General features: G+C 36.1%; 1 protein-coding gene across 1 annotated transcript in view; it reads left to right on the forward strand.

Annotated features, from left to right (window-relative positions):
- Positions 1-15,902, forward strand: part of SVEP1 (sushi, von Willebrand factor type A, EGF and pentraxin domain containing 1) — a 350,045-nt gene that overhangs the window by 211,892 nt on the left and 122,251 nt on the right. Inside the window, exons 18-22 of the mRNA XM_044678439.1 lie at positions 2,094-2,255; positions 5,924-6,085; positions 8,771-8,862; positions 9,917-10,013; positions 14,418-14,531. Of these exons, the coding sequence (XP_044534374.1) occupies positions 2,094-2,255; positions 5,924-6,085; positions 8,771-8,862; positions 9,917-10,013; positions 14,418-14,531 (627 nt within the window). The remainder of the gene's footprint in view (positions 1-2,093; positions 2,256-5,923; positions 6,086-8,770; positions 8,863-9,916; positions 10,014-14,417; positions 14,532-15,902) is intronic.

Consider the following 15,902-nt stretch of genomic DNA (forward strand, 5'->3'; position numbering starts at 1 on the left):
AGAGAGAGAGAGAGAGAGAGAGAGAGAGAGAGAGAGAGAGAGAGAGACAGAGACAGAGACAGAGACAGAGACAGAGACAGAGACAGAGACAGAGACAGAGAGAGAAATATCTGAGTCCTAGTCCTGGTTTTGCCACTAATTAGCTGCATGATTTTAAGCAACATAACTTACCTTAATGGGTCACAGTTGTAAATGAATGGTTTGGACCAGATTTCTGAAATCCCTAATGACTATGACTAGACCTGGCTAAACCACTAACAAGCTGTCTGACCATGAACAAAATATTTAAAATCTCTAGACCTCAGAGTCCTAATGAGTAGAATTAAAGTCTCTTCCAGATGTAAAATTCTTTGAATTTAAGAGTTTTCATTTTCCATTTTCATATTCTTTCCTTCAAGGCTCACACTGACAAGGAAGACCTAGGGTTTAGGGGAGAGGAGGAGCTATGTCAGTGATTCCCAAAGAGGGCACCACCGCCCCCTGGTGGGTGCTGCAGCAATCCAGGAGAGTGGTGATGGCCACAGGCGCATTTATCTTTCCTATTAATTGCTATTAAAATTTTAAAAAAATTAATTTCCAAAGGCGCTAAGTAATATTTTTTTCTGGAAAGGGGGCAGTAGGCCAAAACAGTTTGGGAACCACTGAGCCATGTGAAGGTAATTCAGCCTGGTTTTGCATAGGCAACCACAGAGTGGTAATACCCTATGGTTATTTTTTCCTTGAGAGAGAGAGCTATGTTGTGATAGAGGGGGTTAGGGGATATGGGAGAGTAGAAACAATACTACATTTAGGATCAAAAGTCCTGGATTTGAGTCCTGGATCTGGGTCCTGGATCTATAATTTGATAGCTACATGGCCTTTAGCAAGTTCTTTAACCTCCCTAAGCCTCAGTTTCCTTATCTGTAAAATAGACACCTACACTGTGCACATTCCAGAGTTATTGTGAGCATTATATGATATAATGAGAACAGAGACTATCTTTAGTCTTTCTTCTTATCTTCAGTGCTTAGTATAGTGCCTAGCATGGTGATGGCAAACCTATGACATGCGTGACTGACACGCATAGCCATTTTCAATGACACGCAGCCACATACAGAAAAGTATGGGGCTGCATGCTGAGGATGAAACATTTATAGTAGTGTAGTGTAGACACTCTGTGCACTATAGATGACAATTCTACCTATATTAATTTAACTACTTTGGTTTATTAAATACAGTTATGTATTACAATTATGCATTTTTGTTATTTAAACTATAAATATCATGAAATTATGGCTTTTTTCTCGAAGTGTCACATCACCCGAGTTATGCTCGTTTTTTTGGTGAATTTTGACACACCAAGATCAAAAGGTTGCCCATCACTGGCCTAGCACATAGTAAATGCTTAAAAGTTTACTGACTGTTGACTGAATGGCTCTGTGAATGTCAATTATCTTTACTGTTCTATGGTTGTCATTCTTAATTTATTCATCCCACAAACATTTATAAATCACCCATTAGTTCAAGCACTCTGCTAGAGCTGGAGATATAAACATGAGAATTAAATGTCCTCTGCTCTCAAAAATATTATATTTTATTGAGGGAAAGAAGCATGTTCACAGAGTCTGATTACCTCCAACCCAGCCTAAGCTATACAAGTCACCCTTCTCCAGCTCTTTCAAGTTATAATGTTGAAAGAAGCATCTAGGTGGCTCAGTAGATAAAGCACCAGGCCTGAGCTTGAGTTAAAATCTGGCTTCAGACACTTACTATCTATGTGACCCTGCACAAGTATCATTTAACGCTATTTGCCTCAGTTTCCTCATCTGTAAAATGAACTGGAAAAGGAATTGGTAAACCACTCCATTATCTTTGCCAAAAAAAACTCAAACAGGTTCACAAAGAGTTAGATATGTCTGAAATAACTGAACCACAGCCTAATGTTACACATCAGAGGCTAGAAAACATTGTTCTATTTGCATTCCTTTTTTAGGATAATTCTTCATGTCTCTCCTGCTCTCTAAGTTGGACTGTGGACAAATGTGTTCCATAAGGTAATTGCTTTTGAAAATGTAAACTCTTAATAGCTGTTTATGCATAATTTTGTCTTTTAGCTCAGTGCAAGCAAGGCACCTACTCACCAAATGGTCTAGAAACCTGTGAATCATGTCCTCTGGGCACCTATCAGCCAGCATTTGGTTCCAAGAACTGCCTCTCTTGTCCAGAAAACACTTCAACTGTGAAAAGAGGAGCTGTGGATATATCTGCCTGCGGAGGTTAGTAAAAACTCAAACACTGAAATATAGCCAAATGTTCTGTATGTTCTGTATGTAGAGAAGTGGAGGATTTCCAAAAGCTCAGTATTTGAAATGTTTTTCTATACCTTTTTCAAAGTTTGTAGAATTGTGAGAATGTAGAAATCAAATGAATTAATTTTAGAAACACTCACTATTAAAACTATTGCTGAGAGTTCCTTTTCCTTTATCTTTAGCCAAACTAGCTTAGAGTTTTTCGAATTAAAGCTTATCCTCAAAAGAAAGTCTAATAGGATTTCTTGATTATAAAATAGGTCTTAATATTCTGACTATTTTATTTGGAAAGCAGAATATTCTTTTCTTTTTTCTTAGTGTTTTTGAAAATGGTTTCTGCACAAAGGGCTGCTTATTAGCATGATGGAGTTAGGGGAAACATGAATGTATATGATTATGAAAGAATATTATAGACTGGTAACAATGAATAAATTGGGTAGCTGAGTGATATATATATATACATAGATATATATATGGAGAGAGAAAGAGAGACAGACAGACAGACAGACAGACAGAGAGAAACAGACAGACAGACAGACAGAGAGTGAGTGTCAGGCATGGAGATGGGAGGTCCTTGATTCACATATGGTCCCAGGCACTTTCTAGCTGTGTGACACTGGGTCTGCCTTAGAACTATTACTTAATATTGAATCTAAGACAGAAGGTGAGTGTTTTTAATGAATAAATTGTGAATATAGTTCATCTCAGTCAATGGAGATATAATTCTTGACCTTCTTCATGACTCTTGTTCATGGAGAACACCTTGGTTATCGACTTCAATCAGTAATCATTTTTAGTACTTGCAGGTGCCTTTTCTGATGTTTAATCACTGCTCTAGGGGAGTTTACAATCAATGGAAGATTTCTAATTGGGAAAAATAAGCCTGTGATTTTATAGTAAGGTTAAGAGTCAGTTCCCAAGTTCAAATCTGGCCTTGAACTATTACTAGCTGTGTTATCCTGGACAAGTCACTTAACCTGTCAACCTCAATTTCCTGATATGTAAAATGACTTGGAGAAAGAAATGGCAAACCATCCCAGTATCTTTGCCAAGAAAACTCCAAATTAGATCATGAAGAGTCGGACACAACTGAAACTACTAAACAACAAAGAGAATTGGACAAGGTTCCAGAAGACCTGTGTGCTAGTCCTAGCTCTGTCACTAATTAGTCACATAACCTTTAGCAAATCACTTTGCTTCTCTGGGTCTCATTTTCCCCATCTGTCAAAACAGTTGAGCTTGATCGTTTCCTGGGTTCCTTCCAGCTTTAAATTCTATGAGTGATGAGATCCATGCCTTATAACATGATGATTTAAATGAATCAGAAAGCCAACGAGTTGAACATTTGTTCAACCCAGTGCTTTCCCAAGGTTCCTCTGGTTTGGCACACATCTGACTTGCTCCCTCTGTTTGAAGATATTCATTTGCATTGGCAGAAAGACCCCCATGCTCTTCCCAGACCCAAGATACCAAAAACTGAGAATTTTGAGTACCTTTAACTTCTCAGAAATTGCATGGATTCTGTTAACTACACGTTTTTAAAAATCTTCATATGCCTTATAATTACACTAGTTTTCTAGAATCAAATGATTTCAACACTTAGTTAAAGAATGCCTACAATGTGTAACAAATTGTACGAGGTGCTAAGAAGAGCAATAAGTAAGATATGTTCACTTTACTCTAGTTTACAGGTGACCGGGACAAATAAAATTTATACTAAGTAGAACAGTAACAAACATTTGAGTTCTTTTTCTGTCCTTGTCTCTTTGTCTCTGTCTCTCTCCAAAGCACTGTCCTAGGCACTTAGTGAGATTAAAAGATTATTGTCAGACACTATGCCTAAATGATTGGGGGCAAGCGTGAAATTAAATATATTCCAAAAAAAGAATTGCAATTTATAAGTAATATGCTAAGTATATCTTAAAAGCATAGAAGGCTATGAAAGTCCAGAGGAAGGGGAGAAAATTTCTAGCCAGGGGCATAAGAGAAGGCTTAATCGAGTAGGTAGCATTTGAGTAGGTTCTTGTAGAATAATTAGGATTTTAGTAATCAGAGCTGGTGGGAATAGTGAGGTGGGATTCCAAGTAGAGGTAATACGAAGGAAGGCATGTAAATGGATTTTGGCAGTGGCATATAACACTCTAAAGGACCTAATATAACATAAGGGTGGAGAGGCACTTTGGAGCAAAAGTAGAAAAGGCTTTAAACCTCAAACTACAGAGCATGAATTTCATTTGGTGGAACAAGAATCATTTGAAATTTTTGAAAGTGAGTATGTGATCAGAGCTGTACATTAGAAAAATTACTTATCTAGGAAAGGAAACAAGGGATGATATAATTGATTTTTTTAACCTCCTCGATGTGAGAAAACAGTTCTGATCTGTAATCCCAACATTCTAACATAATGCTGTGAATTCCATAGACAGTAAACATTGATTGTCTGGTGTGAAGACTTAAAAAAGTCATTGATGGAATTCGAAAGGGTATTCTATAACAGAATTTCCCTTCTCTACTACACACAGAGATCCCATGAAATTCTGATCATTTTGTAGGACTTTGTTAGACCAAATGGTATTGTGCTTACTACATGTGATCAAGGGTCATAATGCTATCAGTGTATTTGAATATCACCGTGATTGATGCCAGCACCTGTCCAATGTATTTATTTATACTGTTGATAGGAATGAACAAGTTATTTTCACCAGAAGCATACTCGTCTCTGTAAATAGACCAGTTGTTTACTGGACGGGGGGAGGTGGGGGAGGCTGTGAGGGGGTCATCTTCAGGTCTTTTGATACTAAATGAAGAAAAACCAAAGATAAAAAGCAGAGCTCCTCTCTTCAAATAGAAAACAGACAAATTTAGAAGAGACCTACTTTCTTCTACTTGGAAGAGACAGGAATCATTTTCCAGAAGTCCTTTCTTTTCCTCATTCTCTATAGACATTTTAAAATTAATTTGTTCAGAAGACATTTGACTTTCCAATTAAAGTCTATTTCAAATACTTGGCACCATTTAGAAATCCTGTTCTTTAGTGTTGGGGGGAGGAGAGTAGACATAAACAGTTAAAATGAAAGCATTCAGTAATTGCACATTCTATACTTGGGGAATTTCTCTGAGAATATGCCTTCATGTCTACTGAATTCATCCTAAAGGGAACATTTTAGAAATGTGTTCATTTTCTATAGCCTTTTTTAGCATGAAAAATGAGTAGGTGATATTCTTCTCAGTGAGGAATGTAGTATACCTTTATGGTGTTTTTAAGGGTTCCAAAGAAAGGTGTACAAAGAGAAGAGTGATAATGCTATAATAGGACAGATTGGTGGTGTAGTGGATAGAGTGCTGGGCCTTCATTTAGGAAGACTCATCTTCCTTGAGTTCTAATCTGGCCTCAGATATTTACTAGCTAGGTAAATCACTTCGTCTGTTTGCCTCAGTTTCCTCATCTGTAAAATGAGCTAAAAAAGGATTTGGCAAGCCACTCTAGTATCTCTGCCAAGAAAACCCCAAATGGAGTCATAAAGAGTCAAACATAATGATTGAACAAAACAATATAGACAGTGGCTGACTTCTTAAGGTCATGCCATGAATTTTTGTTAATGTTTAAGAAATGTGTTTTTCCCCCCTCTTTACAGTGCCTTGTCCAATAGGAGAATTCTCTCGCTCTGGCATAAAGCCCTGTTATCCATGTCCCAGAGACTATTACCAACCAAACCCAGGAAAGTCCTTCTGCCTTTCTTGTCCTTTTTATGGAACAACAACAATCACCGGGGCAAGATCCATCACCGATTGCTCAAGTAAGCTGATACTATGTTCTCATTGTCCAAGAATGACATGTAAGGGATTCTGATAAACTGTGACCAGGCTCTCATTCTCTTAGCTATGATTGTGTCTCTCCTTACTTGTATATAACTCTTCTTTTTATTAGAATCAATCAGTTAACAAGCATTTCTTATATACCTCCAATATTCCAAGCACTTTTAGGCACTGAGAATATAAAAAGAGAAATGGAACAGCCTTTGCCCTCAAGACACTTTATTGATGGGTAGAGGGAAGATTCAAGATATGTGTGTGTATGCTAACACACATACACACACATATTCATAATAATGGAGATCATTTGTGAATTTTTTAAAATTATAGCTGTAATTCCACTGATATAAAAAATTCCAATAGAGGAGATCTCAAAACTCAAGGAGTAAAATTTGGCAGATATTTTGGGTGGCTAGGCTTATTTAACTAATTTGGAAGAATCTTTTATTCACTTCAATTTGACAACACTCATGACAACACTTATCTTAAAGTACTTGCTAGATGCAAGGCTTTGGACTAGACACCAAAGGATAAAAGTATGAACAAGAGATATAGTCCTCATCCACACTGAAGCTTAATATCCTTAATACATGACCCACATTCAACTAAATACAAAATATAATGAATTAAGTACAAAAGGAAGGACTATGAGAGTTCAAAAGAAAGAAGAACTCATTTATGCTTTGGGGGAATTAGGAAGAAAGATGTGTTTAAGATGGCTCTTGATTGGGAAGATTTTGATAGATAAGTAGAGGAAGGAAAGTCTTCCTCCAGGATTAGGAAGTGACATCAGTAATGACATGGAGTTGGGAAATGTGAGAAAAATTGAGGAAATTTGGTTCTGCTGGAGCATAGCATCCATGAAATAAACCAATGATTCCCAAAGTGGGCACTACCACCCCCTGGTGGGTGCTGCAGCAATCCAGGGAGGCAGTGATGGCCACAGGTGCATTTATCTTTCCTATTAATTGCTATTAAAATTTAAAAAAATAATCTCCAGGGGCACTAAGTAATATTTTTTCTGGAAAGGGGGCGGTAGGCCAAAAAAGTTTGGGAACCACTGAAATAAACTATGAGAGAGAGGGGAATTTAGAGCCAGACTGTGGAAGTGCTGATAACCAGAGTAAAGCATATATAGTTTATTCATTCAATGAAGGGACATTATTCAGGGCTATGATTTAGATGATATAATAGAACAAGGATTTAAACCCAGATCCTCTTACTCCAAATCTACTTCTCTTTTCTGTACTCTTTTCATCACCAAGTAGCAGATGATCCAAAAATTGACTGAGAAATATAAGGCACAAGACTTGTTATGCTGAATTATAAGAATATTTTTTAATTTTTAAATAATTAACCTTTTAAGTGGTTTTTTTTAAGTGTGTAGCATTTAGACTTCTTAATCTAAGACTTTGGGAACAGACTTTACTGGCAAAGAAGCCAATTGAAGATGGAAGGAGAGGTGAAACTACAATACTCACAGTGTTGAAGTCTTAGTCTTTTTCTTTTTTGGTCAGTGGAAGCATTGACAGTTGTCTCCATCATTCTGAAGACAAGGCCTATGTTACCCCTGAGCCCTTACATACCATGTACCAAAATTGGAGGAGTAAGTCACGGTGACAAGTGTGTTTCAAATGCAAAGGAAAGCTATCTATTTAAATTGTGCTGATTAAGCTTATTCCTAGTCCCCAATACCTCAAAAAAGGGTTGGCAGGCATTTGGACCTTGAAGAATAAATGAATACATGCATGAATTAAAATTATGATCAATGCATAAAAGGCAATTCCAGCCATTGTTGACCAACAAAAAAAATCCTGATGATATCTCTCAAACTTTGCTAAGCTGGTCCTAGCAAAATAACATTCAGTCCATTATTCAGGGCATACCTTTACAGATTGATAGGACCAGCTAGAATTTTCATTTCACTGTCAGCATTTTCTGGCTCCCAAGATCTTTATGACACAATAAGGCATTGTACTAGTGCATTAATGAAGGGTTATATGGACATACCTATTGAATTATCTTGTTCTGTTTTCTCTTTATTTTTACTGATTTCCATTTCAAGTTTTTTATCTTAAATTTATCCCTGTATACATACTCCTTTTTTATCATTTATTTTTATTTTTAATATATAGCAATAATATAATACATGTGATTTGTTATAAATATTGTTGTGTGCAGATGCAAAGCATGGAATCCCTGCAAAGGTACAGGGAGACCCTCACCCAAAGTTCTCCAGGGGGGTCCCCTGGAATTCTGGGTGAGGCTCTCCCTGTACCTTTGCAGGGATTCCATGCTTTGCATCTGCACACAACAATATGTAATGAGCTATAACAAATATGCTTATGGAAAAGAAATATATTTTCATATTAGCCATATTCAAAAATCTATGTCTCATTCTTCCCCACACACACACACTTTCCAAGGAGGCAAGTGATATGAACTAGGTTGTACAAATATTATTATTTAATACATATTTCCCTGTTCATCATGCTGTGAAATGGGATACATATTACTTACATATGTGCTTCCTTGTAAGTTTTACAGAATACAACACCCAATCAGAGATTCAGAAAGCCTAATTTTAGTGTTTTATTAGTTATTCTAACTAGTTAGTGTGTATTCACTGAATTACACAAAATAACTGTCTTCCTATACATTCTCCCTAGGTTTTAGTTCAACTTTTTCAGCAGCAGAGGAAAGTATCATGTTGTCAGCATCTCCAGGACATATCACCAAGAAGTATGAAGTCAGCAGCCAGGCAAGAACATTACCTGGTTTATTATTACCATTAATGGCAAAAAAAGACATGGTTTTGCTCTTTTTGTGTTTCTAAAGCTCAGTTTAATTTAATGGTGTCCCCCTGAAAAAGAAAGGAAAAAGTGACTATGACCATAATTTCATCAATTAAAGAAAATGGGGACATATAAATAAACCATTGGATTTAATACTGAAACCCCAAAGGTTGTTGATTTAATATTACTTTGGGAAAGAGAAGAAATGTATGGATTTTTTCTAATGATGACAAAGGGACATATGATGCTATTGGTGCTGTAATTTATGTCACTATGACAATAGATGCAGGATTTTATGTATGTATGTGAAAGGATGCTTTTTAACTCATTATACACTTGGAATAACTTTTTAAATAGAGAACATTTTGAACTAAGCAAAATCCCTTGTTGATCAGTAAGGAGGCTCATTCATCTTCAGGAGCATTCATCCTCTAATTTTGTCCTACAAAAAATAATTTTAAGAAAGTTTGATATAAGAAAGTACCAAAAGCAAAATCTATGCTCATGCCATCTTAAATAAACTGTTTCTTCTTTGATTAGTATAATGAGCAATTAATTTGGTTAATCTTAATAACCAAACTGATTTAACCAAATCTGGCCCCATAAATCCCTTGACCTTTCCTATTACTGGGTCAAAAAACAATATTCCTTCTTGGAGATAGTGGGATAACTTATTGTTGAAATCTACCCTCTAGCTCTCTTTGGGGCTCAATACTAACACTTGATTAACACTACATCTTACGGATATCTAATCAGTTTATAACCTTCCTGGAATTCAACCAAATGGACCCATATGTGTTGGCTTATCCTAAGTCAGCATTCCAAAAGAAGGTTTGGAAAACATGTTGATGAGGTCCATCTATTTTTTAAAAGGTCCAAGATAAACAAATAGCAGGTGATAAAATCTGAAATAATTAGCCAGTTAACTCAAAAATATAGTTCCCATGGCTCTTGATAGATTGCTTAGTGATAGTTTTATTTGTGAGAATGATTTTTGACACCCAATTTCTATCATGACAGGTTTTCCATGAGTGTTTTCTAAATCCATGCCATAATAGTGGGACCTGCCAGCAACTTGGACGAGGATATGTTTGCATCTGCCTGCCTGGATTTACAGGTAAATTAGAGTTTCATGCCATAATTAGTAAAAATGTTGCTGTTTAAAAAATGTTACTGTGGCATGAGACATCATAAAACCACTCTAGTAAGTTAAGCATTATGCTAATGATAAGGCATTATTTTGGACTTATATAAACATTCCCATCTGACAGATCAAAATCTGTTGGGGACAATTTCATCCAGAGGAGAGGGCACATAAAGGAATCAAGTCTTCTTTATATTTCAAGTTGAACCTTTTTGTTTCCCAGTGTGTCGGGCTGAATCCAAGATACCTGGTCTAATACAGACCAAATTCATATGGACTGAGTCTATAAAAGATTATTGAGGGAGCAGTTAGGTGGCTTAGTGGATAGAGAACCAGGTCTAGAGACAGGAAGTCCTAGGATCAAATTTTATCACCAATACTTCTTAGCTGTATGACCCTGGGCGAGTCACTTGACCCCCATTACCTAGCCCTTACCACTCTTCTGCCTTAGAACTAATGCAAAGTATTCATCCTAAGATGGAAGGTAAAGGTTTAAAAGAAAAAAAAAGACTTTTGGCTATTTAAACTGTTGTGACCACATTCAAGAACAGAGTAGCAATAAAGCAAAATATACTGATACATATATATGTCTATATAAACAAAAATATAATGAGAAGAAAAATAACACATTGGAAAATATTTGCAACAAATATTATAGATTAAAACTTGACATCTAAAATACATAATGATTTTTTTTAAATATCACATAGTGAATCCCAGACTCTAATAGATTGTCAAAGGATATGAAAAACTATCAAAAGAAGAAAAATAAGGGCAATATAAGCTAGTGGAACAACTAGGTGGATAGAAAGCCAGGCCTGGGGTCAGGAAGACTCAGCTTCCTGAATTCAGATTTTCGGACACTAACTAGCTGTGTAACTCTGGGCAAGTCACTTAAGCCTGTTTACCTTCATTTCCTCTTCTGTAAAATGAGAAATGACAAGCCTCTCTAGTATGTTTGCCCTGAAAACTCTTTATGGGGTCATGAAGAGTTGTATATGAGTGAACAAACAATTGCTGGGAGGGAAATGTATCATAGTAGATAGAGAAGTCAACCTTAGAGTCTCAGGGACACCTTACTTCAAGTCCTGACTATGATACATACATACATATGATACATACATATGAGACTTGAACAAATCATTTAACCTTTCCTGTTCCAGGAGACTCTCTGGTTATAAGTTGCTGAATAGGTCCTGTTATGCATTGGTAGATGGAGTTTCCTCACTGGGGGTTTCCTATACTTGTGAATTCATAGATTGGTCTCAAAAAAAGAAGGAAAAACAAATTATTAATAATCATTTGGAAAACTTTCAAGCACTAATAATCAGAGACACATTCAGACAATTTGAAGGTACTAATTCTCTATCATCTTGGCAAAAATAATGAAGCTCAGTACTGGCAAGGATGTAGAGTAACAGGGACACACTAACTCCTTGTAGTAGAATTGAGAATTAATAGAATATTTTTGGAAAGTAATCTGGCAGTAAATAGTAAGACTTAGAAAAAATCATTATCTTTGAATCAAGAATTCTATTTTTGGGACTATATACTCCTAAGAATATTATGAAAAATAGCTTTTCAAAGATTTTTAATTAATTATAATTGCAAAAAATGGAAGTACACCTAAATATCAAATAATATGAAAGTAGCTAACAATTAGATTAATAAACAATTAAATAAATTAATATACATTAATGTAATATGATAATATAATAGAGTTAAGATTAATAAGTATAAGGAAAACCAAAAGTACAAAGTTCTTTATGAAGTAGGAAGTAGAAATATCCTCATCTCCATTTTTACAGATAGGGAAATAGAGTCTTAAAGAAAGTGAATGATATTTTCAAGGTGAGACCTATATGAAATATTTCAAAGCAAAGAAGCAAATCCAGGACCACTAAAAAAAAAGGAAATGGAAATAATATGGATAAAGAGTCCTGATGGAGATAAAGGGAGTAGCTAAGAAGTTCTGATATTTTATGCATTGAAATTAATTTATCTAAACATATATAGTCACAAAGCAAGTGTATTCACTATGTGGGTTTTTAATATTAAATTTAAGGTTATGGTAAACCAAATAATGATCTTCAAGTGTGATCACCACTGAGAACAAAGGACAATTTCGTGTGTGTCATTTTTGGTTGGAATGTATTTTCTCTTAATTTTTATGAATCATAAAGAGGTAGCATGATGTCATATGGACAGAGTGCTGTGCTTGTAGTCCAGAAAACTTAGATTCAAACCCAGCCTCTGACATGACCACATCATTGATGTGGGCAAGTCACTTGTATGTGCTTCAAGCAACCATAGTACTTATCTATTAAGACATAAATAGGGCTGGGAAATTGCATAGGCACGCCATCCTTGGCTATCTCTACACCAAGAAGTTGCACTTATATTTTGTTTTATTTTTAACCAATCTTTTATTTATGACTAATTCTGGAGATAGGCATACCAACAGTCTTAGAGTGTAGAAAGAAAGTCCCTAAAATGTAACTTTTAAAGTAAAATTATAATTTCTAAATGACTTTGTTGTAAACTGTGAGATTGAGTCATTTCAGAATAAAAGGAAAGCCCATTGGCCAAGCTTCTAAAAACAATTTTTTGGGGAAAAGAAACAGAATGAGGAACCATGAAAGCTGAAAATATGTGGGTTGTGTTAAGGTCTACATCAGTGGAGAGAGTACCCACCCCTTCGAAATCAGAGATCTTTCAAGGTGGCTGATTATTACTATAAGAGACAAATACAACTACTCCCCACTGCTCCATGTCACTGTAAACATTTTAGTGCAGTTGGGACCTAATGCCACTGTTCCAATTCCTATTAAAACTTGTCTTCAGAACTATAATTGTACTTAAGCCTCAGCTGTTGGCATGTCTTCCATGTTCTTCATAGGCTTTAGTCCTCTAATTTTCTTGTGGGAGAAGCACTTTTTTATGGTGCTATCTCACACACCTTTTCTGAAGACTGGGTGGCTATGCAGGCCCAGAAAATGCTGGACATAAAGGTTAGTCCCATCCTGGGGTTCTCTGCCAAGTGGGGCAAGGAAAAAGTGAAGAAATAGAAGAAATTGGAGCTGATGCCTCCTATTTATTTGAACCTCTTACTTATCCTTTGATTTATGTGAAATCCTCAGCATATTTACTGGAATGTTCTTTGTAAAATATTAACAATGAGAATAAACAACTGATTTACCTAAAAAAAAATTGGCCCCTGATATCGAAATGCTGTAAGAAGGGGCAATGAGGTGACTGAGCAGATAGAGACCCAGGCCAAGGGGATGAGGGGGTTGGATGGCCCTGGGTTCAAATTTGGCCTCAGATACCACCTCACTCTGTGAACCTGGGCAAGTCACTTAACCCTAAATACCTAGCCCTTACCATTCTTCTGCCTTAGAACCTATATTTAGTATGATTCTAAGACAGAAGGTAAGGGTTATTTTAAAAAATATTTTAAAGGAAGAACTTTTCATATGCAAAAAAGTCAACTTTTAAAAAATACAATAAAAATGAGAAAGGAGAAACATGAGAAAAAAGTATCACCCCACAGGACTGAGTATAATGAGTACTATGGATTCATTAATTTTTACTTTTATAAAAAATAATAACTAACATGTCTATATCAGCATAAGCTAAGGCACTTTACATTATCTCGACTGATCCTTACAGCAACCATGTGAAGTAGATGCAATTGTTTTCCACATTTTAAAGAGGAACTAAAGCAGGTAAAATGGTTTGCCATGGTTACATGGCTAGAAATTGTGTGAGACAGTATTTGAACTCAAGCCTTTCAGAGTCCAAGTTCAGGTATGAATCCACCATCCCATAGCTTCCTCAGAGTCCTTTAAACTGGACTTCTACACAAACAAATGCAGATCAATCAGAAATTAGTTATGGTGATCTTAAATGTTACTTCTGCCATTTTGAGTGATTGGGAGGCAATAATATTTGGCCTCGAATGTTAAAATGTTCTCGACTCTCTCTGTTTCTCATTGGCTACAACTTCTCAAAGGATATTTCTTCATTTGTGTAATAGAGATATTATACTTCTACTACCTGTAGATGTATAAGAAAATTCAGGGTGCCTTGTAAATAGTTATATAAATGAGAGAGGTAGAGACAAACATGGTGAACAGGAAAGACAATTAGACTTAGAATTGGAATACCTCAATCTGAGTACTAGGTCAGTTGATTATCAGCTATATGACCTTAGGCAAGTCATTAACTTTCTCTGAGACTTTATTTCACCTGGCTGTAAAATGGAGATGAGGCTATTTCCTCTTCCTACCTCATGAAGTGAGGAAAGTGCTTGTAAGGTGTAAAGCTCCATGTTGCTGTTTCTTGCCCCTTATTGCTGTTTCTTTTCCATTTCAGGCTTAAAGTGTGAAATTGATGTGGATGAGTGCAGCTCCTCACCTTGCCTCCACAATGGAGTGTGCAAAGATGGTGTTGGCAAGTTTATTTGTCAGTGCCCGGCAGGTTACACAGGTAATGGGGCAATTTTCAAATACAGGGCATTGCTGGCATGAAGTGAAAATGATTCTGAGAAGATATTCTGGGAGGTTTTTTGTTTTGTTTGGGGTATTTTTTACAATTTTGGGTCAAAGATTACTATGAATTTTTTAGTCCCTATTTTTTGAGAGAATAGTGAACTACCTCTTCTGCGACTACTTGAAACAGCTTCAAAAATATTTTTTAAATCCCCAACGTGTCTATATGCCTATATTTATTTCAACACACAGTATAAACTAAAGCACTAAATATTGAGATTTTTCATTCCCAGGGATTCGCATTCTTTCCATGTGTAAAGGTTATTTTACTCAACCTGTACCATAAACTGTCATTTTACTTAACTCATTACTTTTGTCTTGTGTTCAGGGCAGAAATTTTTACCTTCTACCCTTACTAAAATAGTTTCGCTCCTGAGGATTTGTAATATGGCAGCTGCCTCTGCTCAGTTCCATTTTAATTATAATTAGGGTATTGGTGATAAAATTGTTGAATAACATATGATTTTATAATTATTAGAATATGCAAAAGCATAGATTTTGAGTGATGGGTGGTTGCATTTTCTAATATCACCTTAATATGGACAATAAAATACCATCAAGATATTTTCAAAGGACAAGGTACTAATAATTTTTCAAGCAAAAAAAAATTTTAAGAAGGAATGTTAAACCAGAGACACATGAGAAAAGAGTAAACAAAAATTCTGTAGTTGTTACCATATACTTGAACCCACTTTGAGTTTCTATTTCTCCTCTTTGAAGCCACATAAAAATAATCACTTTCATTTGGGGATGTCAGCCTTCACAAATGAATAATTTCCTTAGCAAAAGTTATGAAAAGTAATCCATCCACTTGATCATAGGGGCTTTAGAAGTCATCTGTCACAGCTTGCATTTTACTGATGACAATAGAAAGGTTAACAGACTTGTTGGAGGATAGAAGTTAGATGCAAACTTAGAAGTGGCAGAGATAGAATGTAGATCCTGGTGCTCTTCTGTTTTTTTACACTATACCACACTGAAACATTCACTCAAATAAATTCCACCTAATTGTTTTTTCTAATGAAAGCTTTGTGCCTAGATGGGGAGAGATCTCTTTCCCTCTCGCTCTTCTTCCTTTTCCCAATTCTCTCTCCTTCTCAGCCTCCCCTTCCCTCTCCCTCCATCTTCCTCTCTATTTTCTCCTCTCTCCCCCCTCTCCCTTGTCCCTCTTCCTTTCCCCCTCTCCCCTTGCCATTTCCTCTCAATCTTCCCTTCCCTCTTCCTTTCCTCCTTTCCCCCTCCATCTCTTTCCCTTTCTCCCTCTTCTCCCCTACTTTCCTTCCCCCCCCTCACTCCCCTTCTCCCTTTC

This window comes from Gracilinanus agilis, chromosome 1 (genome assembly GCF_016433145.1).
Source record: "Gracilinanus agilis isolate LMUSP501 chromosome 1, AgileGrace, whole genome shotgun sequence".
Taxonomy (NCBI): Eukaryota; Metazoa; Chordata; class Mammalia; order Didelphimorphia; family Didelphidae; genus Gracilinanus; species Gracilinanus agilis.